The sequence below is a fragment of the Acartia tonsa genome, chromosome 5 (genome assembly GCF_053477335.1).
Source record: "Acartia tonsa isolate MP-2025a chromosome 5, ASM5347733v1, whole genome shotgun sequence".
Taxonomy (NCBI): domain Eukaryota; kingdom Metazoa; phylum Arthropoda; class Copepoda; order Calanoida; family Acartiidae; genus Acartia; species Acartia tonsa.
The window spans coordinates 17220357-17235511 of NC_137264.1; the positions used below are offsets into that span (position 1 = coordinate 17220357).

General features: G+C 32.0%; 1 protein-coding gene across 1 annotated transcript in view; it reads left to right on the forward strand.

Moving 5' to 3' along the window:
• Nucleotides 1-14488, forward strand: part of Trpgamma (Transient receptor potential cation channel gamma) — a 121364-nt gene extending 106876 nt beyond the window's left edge. Inside the window, 8 exon segments of the mRNA XM_080160558.1 lie at nucleotides 5851-5925; nucleotides 6176-6280; nucleotides 10000-10127; nucleotides 11168-11237; nucleotides 11677-11819; nucleotides 12299-12440; nucleotides 12718-12899; nucleotides 13442-14488. Of these exon segments, the coding sequence (XP_080016684.1) occupies nucleotides 5851-5925; nucleotides 6176-6280; nucleotides 10000-10127; nucleotides 11168-11237; nucleotides 11677-11819; nucleotides 12299-12440; nucleotides 12718-12899; nucleotides 13442-13536 (940 nt within the window). The 3' untranslated portion in view covers nucleotides 13537-14488.
• The last annotated feature ends 667 nt before the right edge of the window (nucleotides 14489-15155 follow it).

A 15155-nucleotide genomic window follows, 5' to 3' on the forward strand; every position in this document is an offset into this window, starting at 1 on the left:
GGATTAGTTTAGGTAAAATTAAGTAGCTCCACAGGGTTAGGGCCTCCTCCAGAGATTGAGTTACGTTTAGTTAGGTTAGTTTAGATGAAATTGAGTAGCCCCATAGGGTCAGGGCCTCCCACAGGGTTTAGATTAAGTTAAACAAGGTTAAATTAAATTAGGTTAGGTTATATTGAGTTGTCCCGCTGAAATAGGGCCCTCCACATGGGTTGGGTTAGGTTAGGTTAGGCTATGTTAAGTTAGTTTGGGTAATGTTAAGTACTCTTGAAGGGTTAGCACATCCATAGGGGTTAGGTTATGATAGATTAAGTCAGATTAGGTTAGGCTAAGCTAGGCTAGGTTATGTTAGGTAATATTGAGTAGACCCGTTATGTTAGGGGTTAGGATAGAGTTAGGTAGGGTAGGTTTAGTAAGATAATCTTGGGTAACCCTGCAGGGTTAGAGCTGCCTCCAGGAGTCAGGCTATTTTAGATTCAATTAGGTAAGGTTAGGCTAGTTTAATTAATATTGAGTATCCCAAAAGGGTTAGGGTCCCCTGCATTGGTTAGTTTAGGTTAAGTTAGGTTTATTTAGATAGGAATAGATAATATAGAGTAGCTTCGCAGGATTAGGGCTCCCTGCAGGGTTTAGGTAAGGTTAGGTAAGGTCAGATAATATTGAGTAGCCTAATGGGTTTGAAACCTCCGCAGGGGTTAGATTTACTTTGGCTCAGTAAAATTAGGTTAGGTTAGGTTTAGTTATGTTAGTTATAACAGAAACCCTCCAGGATTTACCCCCCTTCCCAGGGGTTAGGTTAGGTTAGGTTGAGTTAGATTAGTTTAGGAAATATTAAATAATCCTGACAGGGTTAAGGCCCTTCAGAGAGGTTAGGAACGGTTAATATTATTGGATATAAATTTGTGCATATACAGTAAATTATAATAACATTCATAAACAACATCTATAAATGCAAAGATCTGAAGTGGTAGGTCAAACGCACATCAACATTTGTAGAGTGTAAAACTGCTTAAATATAGGATACTGTTTAAGGACATACTTACATTTTTAGGACTTAATTATAGAGAAGCTTCGGCTAAAACACTGTACAATGTTGTCTTAGGAATCATTATTTCAATTATCGCCAACTATCGCAAAAAAAAATTTAAAATCAACATGTTTGAAATGGACATACAGAAATTCTAGTAACATTTACTTAACAGATGCTATGCTTCCTAAATCGTATTTGACTTATATAGGAATCAACATACAAAATTATTTAATTGATAAGAAAAAATGTCTAAATTAACAAAAAGAGCTAACTGTCACGGCCGGACAGACAGTCTGACCGATCGACCATAATTATAGAGAAGCTTCACTTTAAAAATTTCCGAATTCATTATTTTCAATTTATTTGTAATTTAGAGTGTTTGCGGTGTTCTTTGCTCAACTAGTCCCTTTGAGGAAACCATAATTTTTCCATAAAAATTTAGCCATCTTTATTATATAGCAGTTAAAATCTTTAGCTTTTTCAAATACCAATTCTTACAGACGAACACATTAAAATTTTGAGTTATAGAGTAGTTCTTCTACTAAAAAAATCATTTGGTACAACTAATTTGTCTTAACTAAAGCATTTGTTTAAAGTCAAAAATATATAACAACATTCATTTTGTATGTTTACTCACTGAGAACTATCGCCAAAATTTCAAAGAATTTAATTAAACGAAAAAATCTAAAAATTATTATTGATTAATATAATCTCGAACGGTTGTTATTAAATTATCTTTTAAAATTAAATTTCTTTTTTCTTTTAAAAAATCAATACAACAATGTACCTAATAACATTGTGTACTATTATCAATTTGAATGTAGAATAATAGAGGCGTTTCAAGGGGGGCGTACCAAAAAGTGGTTAATTCACCACCATTAATTAAACAGTTTTGAGAATAAAAATATAAAAAATATTGATTTTTTATACATGTATCATATTTTATTTCTGATTATCTTTCATTTCAACAGTAACGGGTGACTTTAGCTTAGGCGTCAATTTATTCGCAGAATATAAAATGTGTTCACTTTAAAGTAAAACGAGGATGACAACATCCATAAACTCAAAGCTCTAAAATCAGAAGGAAGAACAGTCAAACAATAAATTACTAACATTAATTTCCAAGTCTAAACAAAATTGTACATACATTTTTTGTAAAATTGCATAAATATAGGAATCAGTAAAAGGACATACTTTCATATTTAGGATTTGATTATAGAGATGCCTTGCTTATAATACTTTAACTTATTTTCCTAGGAATCATTATTCCAAAAACCAGATAAAAAGGATAAACAGCATCTTTTAATGGAGTTACTGACTTTCTGATAGATAATATAGAGTTGCTACGCTTTCTTATTCGTACAAAACTGTTCTAAATTGTGCCTAACTGTCATAGGAATCATTATGAAAAATTCGAAATTGATATGACAATTCTAAAATGTCGATTTTAATTATTATTTCATACAAAAAATGTTGTCAAAAAAGTTACAAATCAGCATGTTTTAACCCTTAACAGTCGGGCCCCTTGCCGCACCTTAATCAGTCGGGGGGGGGGGGGGCGTTCAACGCCCCCCCTTATTATCTCAGTTCCTATTAGAGCTAGAGGGCTAAATTTTTTTGTGCAAGTCCCCCGTGTTATGATGAATTTCCGACCTTAAGTAAGTCAAAGTCAATTTTTGCTTCCTTCACCCTTTTATTTAACAACCTTTGTTTTTAGGTCCTTTTTTACTTAAAAATTTTAAACGGCTGTAATTTTTTTATTTTTGAAGCTAGAAGAAAATTTTTTTTGCAGAAAATGTTTATTTTTGTGTAAATTTTATATTTGAAATATCAAACCATAAATTTCAGCGGCAGCAGCTATATTTGGCAGCTGCCAGCCGCCGCAGTCGGCGGTCGGCGGGAAAACGGCGGCGGATCTTTATGAAATTTTAATACATTATGTAGACATGTAAGAAAAGCTTAAGTTTAAAGTTTGAAGTCTATAAGTCAAAAATTGCGGCCACAGGAGCCTTTTAAAGATTTCTGGAGACCTGGAGGATCAGGACCTGCAGGATCATACCTGGAACCTGAAATTGACTTGAACACCTGTATTTAATATGAGGATGTACTACTAAAGGATATTTTAGTATTTTGGCAAGATAAAATGCTTTGTTTAATTAAAAAAAATATTTTTGTTCTTTACCTGGATGACTCTGCCAGGTTTGCTGGCATCCTGTGCCCGCCAGGATGGAGATATTCAAAAAATTCCAACTCTCAGTTATGTGTCATACCCACACTTAAAAAGTCAAGCAGTATGGGCTCTTTATCTTTCACACACAGAAAATGAGATAGAAAAAACCGGATGGGGGGGCGTTCAACGCCCCCCCCCCTCTCCGACCGTTAAGGGTTAAATGAACGTACAGACTTTCTTGGTAGAGTTGCTACACTTTCTAATTCGTATGGACGGACGTACGGGCGGGGGGACCGATCAAAATTATAGAAAGGCTTTTTTTAAAATGTTTGCAGGAACAAATTGAGCTGAAAAATGAATCTTTTATTTGTTTGCAATTTACTCTATAATTTAAAATGTCTTTTAGTCTGTCTTAAAGAGTGTTTGTTTTATAAAGAATTTCTGTATTTCCTACCCTTTTACTTTAGTATCGAAGCTACTCTATAATTCAAAATGTCCGTATTTCGGTTGGAGACAAAGTGGGGGGAACGTGATTTTCTCGGCTCCTATGACAGATAGAAGGCTGAAACTTTTTGTCAACATTCCCAACACTAACGAGCATAATTAACTTTAACACATTCATAGCGGTCGGACTGCTTTTTAGCAGGTTTTAGGCTATATTTGTATTTTTCAAATTTTTCACCATAACTTTGGTGTTTATGGTCCGATTTTCAAATCTTTTTTAGTTATTGATATCTAAATTAAATCCAGCATATAATTTACTTTGGCCGTTGGTATGTCAATCATTATAGAAAATAAAATAAGGTTTTGTGTTTATTTTTTCCAGTGAATCTTTTCTTGATTTTAAAGATTACTCTTTCATTCTATTTGTATGTATTCTCATCCACGATTTTTGTGCCACGCTACTTATGGATGTTGTCATCCTTGTTAGGCCCTTTTTAAAGATTTTAAGCTGCTGTAGTTTTCTTTATTTTTGAGGGTAGAAGAGCAATTCTTCCAAAAAAAAAGTTTATTTTGTATTAGAATTCTCAAAATATAAACTTCAGTGGTGTACTTGGAAGCTGTCTGCCACTGCAGTTAGCGGTTGGTGGGAAAATAGCGGCAGATTTTTATGACATTTTAATATGTCATGTTAACATGTTAGTTTAAGCTTGGAGTTTAAAAATAAAATTATCTTAGTCTAAAAGTGCTTTCATAGGAGCCATTTAAAGTTTTATGCAGGTCATACCCAAAACCTGAAAATGACTTTAAACCCTATATTTTAAATTGATATGGACTACTATAGGATCTTTTAATATATTGGTAATGTAAAAAGCTTTGTTTAAGTAAAAAAAAATATTTTTGTTCTTCACCTGCATGATCCTGCCTTGTTTGTTCGCATCCTGTAACCCCAAGGATGGAGATGTGGACTCTCACACATAAAATTAGATAGAAAACATCTGAGGAACTCTAGAACAATGGTTTCCTAATAGTTTATTTGTTTGTTTTATCAAGGTAACGACTTACGGTCGGAAATTTTTTAACAACCAGGGAATATGCACACAACCTTCTTGCTGTAATAGAAGATGATATAAAAGGTTAAAGGAAGCGTTCAATGCCCGTCCCCCTCCTCCCCACTCAAAAACGGAAGGGGTAAAGCTACCTACAACTGCCATTGTTTTCAAAAATGATTATATGAATGGTGTCAAGAAGTTTCAGGTGTCTATCTTGAATAGTAGCTGAGAAAATCACCTTTCCCCTACTCCATTTATGACAAAGTTAAGTATAGATGGACATTTTGGAAATAGAGTAGCTTCGCTACTAAAAAAAAGTGTCATGACATCCTAGAAGTAACTTGAATTTTTACATTAGTTTCATACGAAGTTGTCTGCGATGTCATCGCTAATTTTTAAAATCAAATTGATATTTTTGTTATACAAAATTAAATTTCTTGATAATTTTAATTGCTTTTTAATACAGAATGTATATATTCTAAATATAAATTAATTTTGTTTCTACTAAGGCGTTGCAAAATTTTAAGTTCGCCAAAATTGAGATATGCCAGAGAGCCGGACCCACCATTTTAGGATTCACCATATTCATGATATATGTCTGTAGCAAAAGCCGGACAAAAATCGGTCATAAAGTCGGTCAGGGAGCGGTCAAACGGTCATGACACCACTTTTCTCAGAAGGTCATTGATATCTAAGTATTCACCAAAAAAAAATTAGGTTTCTACCTTATACACAAAAGTCATAATGTAGAAATTAAGATTTATTTAGAATTTTTTCTAATTTTTTTTGCTACCCAACTGACTTTGACCGGACACCACGACCGACACAGACCAGATATCCTAATAAAATCAACTCTTGCCGACGTATAATTACTAAACTTAAAAAGTCATGAAGTTACAGCTCTCCATCTTACCTACAAAAAAAATGAGATTGATCTGTAAGGGTTAATAAGAATAAGAAAATGCCTACATTCATTGCTTTAGATACGGTATTTTAATTTTACTTACTTTTTTTATAAAACAAAAAAATTCTCCTACTTTAGATTGAATAAATTAATTGATGGTAATTCTTAGTTGTACCAATAGATCAATGCTTAGTATCCAAAGTTTTAAGCCAAAGTAAGTAAAACTTTTATAAATAATCTTAATATGTTTGTTTAGTGGTCATGAGACAGAAGGGAAGAAATGGGGAAAGCTGACAATAACAGACGCTCTTAAAACTGCTAAAGTACCAAGGTAGTGCAAATTTTATGAACAAAGCTTTTAAATTTTAGACTCATAGAATTTTATGATCCTAAAGTTGGTCCATTTGGAGGTGTTATATTTTGTTTGAACCTATATTATGATTACAGTTATGATATGCTATAAAGTTCAGTATGTCTAAATTTGAAAATGTTAGTAATTTTGTCACATAACATTCATGCTATTAACTTGTTTTTAAACACGTGATTCCTATGATTATCAGGCTTTTAAAAATTGTGTTTAGGTTAATAAGAGTGGATAGAACCGCAGGTAGTGGAGAAGACTCTCACAGTAATAGCACAACAAGACCTCCATCCTCTATGGAAGAAAATGATCAACCTCATTCTAGGTAAGTCATGCATCACTAGCGGCTACGTCCATATGAACGAGGGGGAAAATTCATTGTGGTACTTCCCCCATAAAAAAGTTATAATTCCTATGTACTTTTAAGAAGCTTCACGGCAAAAAGGAAACTACATACGGTTCAGCGAAGGCGAGATCCTTCGCTACAGACACACAGACACAGACTATCAGCCTGTTACTTTTATGTAAAGATTGTACAATTTTTTAACATTCCAACAATTGTAGAAAATATTCCAAAAATTATACTGGAACTATATATATATATTTTTTCTTTACAAAAATATGGACGTTATTAAAAACTAGCTAGGCTGTAATCTATAGCTAGGCTAGCTCGATCTCAACCCTACCTTGCCTAACCTATTGTAGTTAAGAAAAAATAGTTTTGCTCTTGACCTGGATTACCCTGCCAGATTTGCTTGCGTCTTGGAGCCGCCAAGATGGCAATATTCAAAAAGATTCTATTCGCAATTTTTAATAGCTACCATTCTTTAAAAGTCTTCAATAATTTAAAAACAAAAGATGTGATAAATTTAGGAGATGAGGGAGGGGTGGTTGAGGGCGATGAAAGGTAATTAAAACCAATATGTGTACTATAAAGTTTTAAACGTCAATAAAGTATTTTTTTGTAACTTACTATGACCTGCATGCATATTCTAATAATTATCCCTTCTATGAGAATGACCTAAATACTAAATTGTATCAATATATAAGAAAGATAGGTGGTATAAGTTATCATACAATGTAGTTGTCGAAAAAAGTACGACAAGTTTGTGAGGATAAAATTTAACTTTTTTAAAATTAAGTTTATAAAGATTAAATTAAATTCACAGCATTCATGCCAGTACTTGATACACTAGGATATCAAAGATAATTTAATATTAACCTTTTGTAATTTATTTCATTTGTGAAGTATTTTTAAAATAACTCTAAAAGAGGTTTGAATATCATCAGTTGAATTAACTGCTTTGCTAAGATCTTAAACATTCAGCAATAAAAAAAATAATATTTTTAGTTGGAAACATTTGTATATAAAATCAAACTTATTTAAATAAGAAAACTATCTTATTTGTTTTCTTGCAAAGTACGCTGTTTTTGTATTTAAGATACTGCATTGTGGAAACATCGTAAAGGATATTGGGCCTAATCAAGTTAATGTGTCTGGAAAAGGTGGTGACAATTCCATACCATTACCTAAATCACCAGTAGAAAAAAATTACCCCCCCCCCCCCTCCTCTAAACCTCATTTATCTTAGATACCAAAATATGTATTAGCTCTAGAGATCCTTAACCTTCAATGCCATAATTCTAAAATAAGAATATGATAATGGGGAGGATTAAATGAGCAATAACCCCCTGCAAAAATACATGATTTTTAACAGTTTTTCTAAATATTTTTTTGTTATCCTCAAAAAATCTCATGACTTGCCCGAGACGTGTACTAAGCTTTCCTAAAAATAATGGAATTATGTTTAATAGTAGTTTTGATATTGCATATAAAAGTTAAAATGGATAAATAACTATTTATATGACTTTTCTAAAAGAAAAAAATCTTTCTATAATACACTAAAAAACAAAAAATGTAGAAAAAAAATAGAGAGATAGATTGATAGATGAATTGAAAGAAAAGTGAGAGAAAGAATAAAACGAGGGAGTTTTCTAATTAGTAAATGTCACAATATGTCTTAGGTGTGCATTTACTTACGCCCCACAAAAGGACGTCCAAGCTTTTTTTCCGAGTAGGGTTTTTTTAAAGGTTTATAGAGTGTTATCTAATGTATTTCCCAAAAAAAATTGGGTATGGGATAGAAACCCTTTTATCCTCCCCCTTCCTTGGACGTCCTTGCTAACCCAGTGTATACAATTTAAAAAAAGACTCAAGTGGATGTTAAATGTTAATAGTGAAGCAAATGGATGGGCCAGTTTGTGCTGTTGTAATAATTTGACAATGTGATGTATATGCAGAAGTGAAAGGACACTTGTGTCTTGATGTCGCCGCTCTCTTCGTGTCAAGGATATTAAACTTAAAGATGATGAACCAGTTATTCAAAGTTAGATATATCCAACATATACATAATAAGCTGGCATAATTAAAGAAAAGGATAAGAAAAAAAGTTGTGTTATTCATTTTAAACTTTTCTGTTGATGACTTTATTAGAACTATAAATAGCCACACATAGAGGGAAAAATGGGCAGTTTATGCTCCCAAAAAAATAGCTGAGAACAGAAAATCATCTCCCCTTAATTTTAAATAAATTGTAATGGATTATGATAACTCAAAAAAAATATGTTTTTTATAAGTGTTATTTTATTTAAGTGTTGGAACAAAAACTTTGATGACACAAAAGCAAAAACATTTCTTATTATAACAAATTATTATATGTAGGATCTAACAGTAAAAAAATCAATATCATTTCCAGTATGGCATGGAAGCTAATTAATATCCGCTGGATTAGAACCAGCTTTAAGTCATACTGATATTCTATGTATCGTATCGTATTTTAGACATTTTTCTACGAATAAAAACTAAATTTTCTAAGTTTATTACCAGTTTTGTTAACCCGGAGGGCCAAAGGCCTGTCTATAAGAATATGTGATATATAGTTATTCTGAATTTTTATATTCTGGTGGAGGCGCCCCAAGCCCCTACTGGAATAGTTTGGTTATCATTTTTTTTTTAATTTGAGACCAAAATAAACAGCAGTGTTCAAGTCTAATAAATTTTAAGACTTTGAGTGGCTTAGTTTGTAATTTTGTATTTCTTTTTATTAGGTCAAAAGGCCAATCATAGGTATTTGATTTAGTTTTCCATCTATTACACTAAAAAATATATAAGATTTAATGCACTTAATGTTTCATCTCTCAACATAAAACAATTAATACCAGTAAAATCAAGAACAAATTGTTTATTTTGTTTGTTTCATATGAAATTTCGAATAGTTTCAAATATCAAAATAATTATAAATTAAAAAAGCAAATAAATTTCCAGTATAAAAAAACGTGAGGTTCTTGGTTGATATTAAAGACAGGTGACTGAAAGGAGCATCTAGTATATGACTTAGTTTCGTTGTAAATCCATTTCCCAATCAAGCTGTAATTGAAATTTTAAGCGAGAGATGATCTTTTTCTCGGATACGATTAAACCTAGCAGTCTAAAATTACGAAGAAATCACGACTAAAGACTCAAAGAGCATGTGATATATGACTCTGTTGTTTAAATTTTAGTAATTTTATTTAAATCTATCAGTTCTGTTACTTAAGGATGTTGTAATATTTGTTAAAAGAATTAATTTTGATAAAATCGATAATTACAATTAAATTTAAAATAATAAAAACATATAAAATTAACTTATCACTTAATTTATGTTATTTCTACTGATTAAAAGGATTCTTTTTGTTTTTACATATATTCACAGCTTTTATCTACAAATTATGATTACTTCTATATAATCAAATGCTTTGCAAACGTCCAGAAAACACAAATTTATGGCTGTTTTGGGATCAGTTACGTGTCAAGATTTTGCCTAGTGTATGTGTACGGAAAGATATCTATAACCACTGGACCGAAATGGTCTTAAGAAGTCTTTTTAGTCTATGTTGGGAAAGGAGAAGTTTATGGTGTTAGGTGCAACCCCCGCTAGATGCCTTAAATTAAGTTACGGACGTTTAGAATTTACGTAACTGCGCTATCAAAAATTCTTGTTTCAGAAGTGCATCCAAGCGCCAGAAGTACCTGAACCTGAACCCCAATGGTGGCACAACAACAACAACTTCTCATCAACCCAGTAACAACTCTCTCACAACTTCCATCAATACAACAACTGATTTAGCTGCAGGTAATACATATATTTGTAGATAAGGATGGAATTCATTAATCTATAATAAAAAGTAGAATGATGTCGGTCTGTCCGTCCGTCCGTCCGTCCGTCTGTCTGTCTGTCTGTCCGTCTGTCCCTTAAGATCTCAGTAACCACTGAACTGATCGGATTATACTCTTCTACCGGTGGTGGTTTTAGGCTATTTTCTTGGGGGGTGGGACATCCCCCCCCCTAAAAACAAAAATCCCCCGCCATTTTTTAAAAATTATTTAAAATAGTAGTGGAATGGGGGATCTCCAGGTTATAAAAAATGTAATTATACCTCTTGGGGCAAAGCCCCAATAGGCTAGGGGCAAAGCCGCTTGTATATTCATAAACTGACAGACTAATAGCCTTACAGAAAGACAAACAAACATACAAATAAACAGACAGTTAGTTAAACAGACAGAAAATGAATCTTGCAGTTAGACAGACTTAACAGACTTATAAATAATCGTACCTAAAGACAAACAATCAGATAGATAGATAAAAATGCAGATAGACAAACATACATATATACAAACAAAAAGATTGATAGACAGATATAAAAATATGCAGATACACAAACAGACAGAAGAAAAACAGAGATATACAATCAGACCTAAAGACACAGACAGAAAGACAAACTGACAGAAAGACTTACATAACGATAGACATACAGATATATTGGTCACTTCGTACCTTTATTCTTCAAGGATTACAAAATCTTTAGAAACTATTTTAATATCTTTCAAATGCATTTTATTTAAATATTCAATTTTGAAAAACTTGTGAATTTCGACTTGTTCATAATAAAAATATCTTGAGTCGTACTTTGCGGATAGTAAATTCTGAAATGATTCTTTCGAGAAAATTGTCTATATTAGCAAAAATCTGCCAAGGTTTCGTGATTTCTATCGAACGTTTTTTACATATTTACATGTACAAAATATAAGAAAAGCAAGAGCAGGGGACCAATTGACGTAAAGCGCATAACATTATGATTATGGAAGCTTTTTCAATAATTTAATCTATTTTAGATTGTAACACGTTAACAGCCGGTGCTTATAATTTATACAGAGACAAGTCTAAGCTGCAACGAACAAACAGGTAGAATTATACTGTTGATATAGTAGGTTTCACTACGACGATTTTCCGTGCAAAAGATTAACAGAATATTAATATTTTTCCCTAAAGGCTAAATCCATAACCTTTTACTTGTAAAATATTTGTTTTTAAGACCAAACTTTGAATTGTAATAAGTTGCATAGATTTTTGGCTATTGATGTCATGATTTTGCAAGAGATACCCTTTTTAACAGCATTAGTTTTGATGTGCTTGGGGCTACTGCCTCAAGACTCATCAATACTGTCTTACACTGGGACTTTAGGCAAAAACTATGTAATAAGGCGTTGGTTTTCTGCAGGATGTTTGTCAAATGACCAGCACTTAACAAACGAGATTTGGTCCAGACACAAAAAATAAGACCTTGTGGTATATCCACTTTGCATTAGTCTTGGGCAATTGCTTAATATCAGGACAAACTTAGGTTTGATGAAGATACAGACTCCGCATCAGCTGACAATGGAGTAAAGAATTGTACAGTAACAGCTGATCCTGGAGTGAAGAACTGTACACTTACCATCCTGCCAGAACCCTTGGCTAGTGCCCCTCTGGACCACAAAGATAGAGGTTGGTATCGTATATGATTAATATTATGGTAAAAAAGAGGATTTAGTTTTATGTTTATTCCGTATTATTTAATAATTGCTTTCCAGATTATATATATTTAAGTCTTGAAGGCCTTACAATATTTTTCTGGTAGGTGAGGGGAGGTAGGGTTATGAAGGATATTAATCGGGGTCCTATTAGAGCAAGAGGGATAATTTGTGCATGTACCCTGTTAAAAATTGTATTTCCGTCTTTAAGGGAGTCGGATTCAATTTTCGCTTTCTTCACCCTTTTATTAAACAACCCTGTAGGTCCTTTATTACTTAACAATTTTAAATTTCCTTATTTTTGAAGCTAGAATAACAATTTTTTCAGAAAATGTTTATCTCTATGTAAATTTTAAATTCGAAATCTTAAAACATAAATTTCGGCGGCCGTTAAGTGTTATAGTTGTATTAATATAATTGTTTTTCTTTTCAAAATTAACTTTTTTATTATAGGTTGTATGAAAGATCTGCTACTCAATAACGAGAGCAAGCAAGCGTTATGGGATCAAGTTTTGGCGGGGTCGGCAACCGCCAATAGACCGCATCCGCATACAACAGTCAACCCTGCGGCCCTTGGAGTTAATCCAGTCGGCATAGGAATAGAATTTTAATTTTTTTTCTTGAAATGATAAGATATTAACCAACTCTTCTATAAGAGGAGATATATTTAAGTGTTTGGATAGTTTAGGATATTTTTGACCTCTATTTATTATAGGCTATGCACCTAGCTTTTTGGTAGCGCAGCCACTGTATAACTGATGTTTACTTGTCCCACACCCCTTCATGACCTTCATTAATGGCTACTATCATCTCCATTATGCATTGAAAAATTATTAAAAGAAAAATGCATAAAAATAATATTCTATATGACCAGGACCCAATTCTGCCACCCAAGAGACCAAAAATAATAGTATAGTAACAGCCGGGGCTCGAACCAGCAGTACAACAATACACCAGAATAGCATTCCATTACCCTCCGGTGGTTCTGTAGCGGCCACTAGTGCCAGCGGCGGCGGCTCGGAGCCTTCGCTTTCTCCGTCGGCTAGTGCTAAAGGTAAATAATCTATTTAAACCCCTTTAAAACTAAATATGTACTTCTCCTTATTTTTAAAAAGTTTTCCATTACCTTATCCCTGCTTTTGGTCTTTACCCTGCAGGGACTCCACCTGCAGGGACTCTAACCCTACGGGGCTTTCCAGTATATACCTTACATAACCTAACCCAATGTGACCTGAAGTAATAAACAAACAACAAAAGTCTGCTTCACTCCACTCATTATCAATTTATCGTAAAATTAAGGGTGGTTGGTTAATATATTCGAAGCAACTTTGAATAATAATTATTTCAATGTCGCTTCGAAACCGATTGATGTCCGGTGGATCAAAACCGGTTCTCAGCCATACTGAAAAAATAAATATACCATCGTATTATATCCATTTTTCTACGAATATGAAAATATACAATCTTGAAATTAAAACCAGTTTTTTAGCATCCTCGGCAACTCGGGGTCTAAAAACTAGTTTTAATCTTATAAATTTACATTATTATAACCGTGGAAAGCTATTTATAATACGATTCGATAATTAAATATTGTAGGTGGTGGGACACCTGGCGCTGCAGCCAGCAATGTACCTGGGTTACAGCCAATGTCCTATAACAGAAATGCCATGCAAACCTCGGGATGGTTGTAGAGCCTCTCAGCGATACAGGGACACCACAATGGGGGAGAAATTTGTCTTACCCCCAATTTGTATGAGTATGATTCTGCTCTTGATAGAATGTAAATAAAATTGGGGATTACAATTAACTGCCATTGTCTTCTCCCTCAATCCTGAAGGTTTAGTCATAAACGTTGGCTTATTTTTTTTGTAAAAGAATGACAGGTTTCATAATTTTACGTCAATAAAAAATCTTTCAAATACCAAATAAAAATAAAATATGGAAACTGTATTCTTGAAAAATTGTATAGCTATTTCAAAACATATGATTTTTAAAGAATTACTCTGGTATTACTCGGATAATTTAACAAGCATTACGTGTGTAATTAACAGTCAAAGCTCAAACATAGTTTTAATTAATAATATAGAAATATTTTAATTGTAATTGAAGTAATTGTAAAAATAAATCATCTAAAAATCATGAAAAACTTGGAGTGGGGATTAGTGTAGAATCTTGCAATTTAAATTTTAATATAACGCTAAAACTTATATCTTAATGTCTAACTACCTAAAAACTGCCATTAAGAGGTGTATCTTTAAAAACTTAAAAAGTTTTTAATTTAAAAAGTAATTATTTGGTAATAAATGTAAAAAAGAAGATTTGATTATAGTTTTTAATGTTCAATAATCATATATAAAAGTTACTTTAACTAGGGGTCAGGTAAGTTATAAGTAATTATTTAGAATTTTATAGTATGTCCTTTATAAAGACCTTTAATGTCTCATAATGATAACAAGATACCTATACTAATCATCCCTCCTTTTGTCATAAATACTCTCATAATTTTTTGTTCTTCATAAAATAAAAATATATATGAAAAACCAGTGACCTACTAATGTAATAAAAAAACGCGCAAAATCTGTTAAAAATGTATTAAAATTGAATTCAATAATGATATTTATTAACCCAGTGCCAAAAAAGTATTATGATAATGTTAATATTTTGTAATACTAGAGTTTTAAAAGATTTATTCATAAAATTGTTCAGTAATTTTAGTTTTGAGCTATTGAAAACTTAACAGGAACTATGCTTTGAAGTCATTTTAAGTGTAGGTTAAGCAAAGTTTTAATAAACACAATCATTGAGCAAAGCCATAGCAACAAATCTTTAAAAACTCTAGAGGAATATAAAACAAAAATTTAAAATAAGTAAAATTTATAAAAATTTGTAAATTTACAGTTGCACAAATTTGCTCTATTTGAAATTTGTTACTTGTGTAAGTTATTTTTCTTGATAAAATTGTCCATCATATGAAGGTTGTTCTTATAGTAGAATGCATGATAATTCTTTTTATTTTATATTGTAAGTTGGATAATAAGATTTGGTTTACAGCAAATTTACTCTTTAAATTATCTTACTGTCTGTTAAACTGCAAAATAATTTTTTTTCTGTAAAAAATAGTATATTCTTTTTATTCATTTTGGTAATACAATATTTTAAATACAATTTTTAAAAAGCATTTTAATTAAACTCAAAATAGAATAATACTTGTTGAACTAATATAAGAGGTATATAAAATTAGTATTTAAATCATCACTAAACCTCTTAAAGCTTCCAATTAATATCTTGTATTTAGTTTAAGAATAAAGAT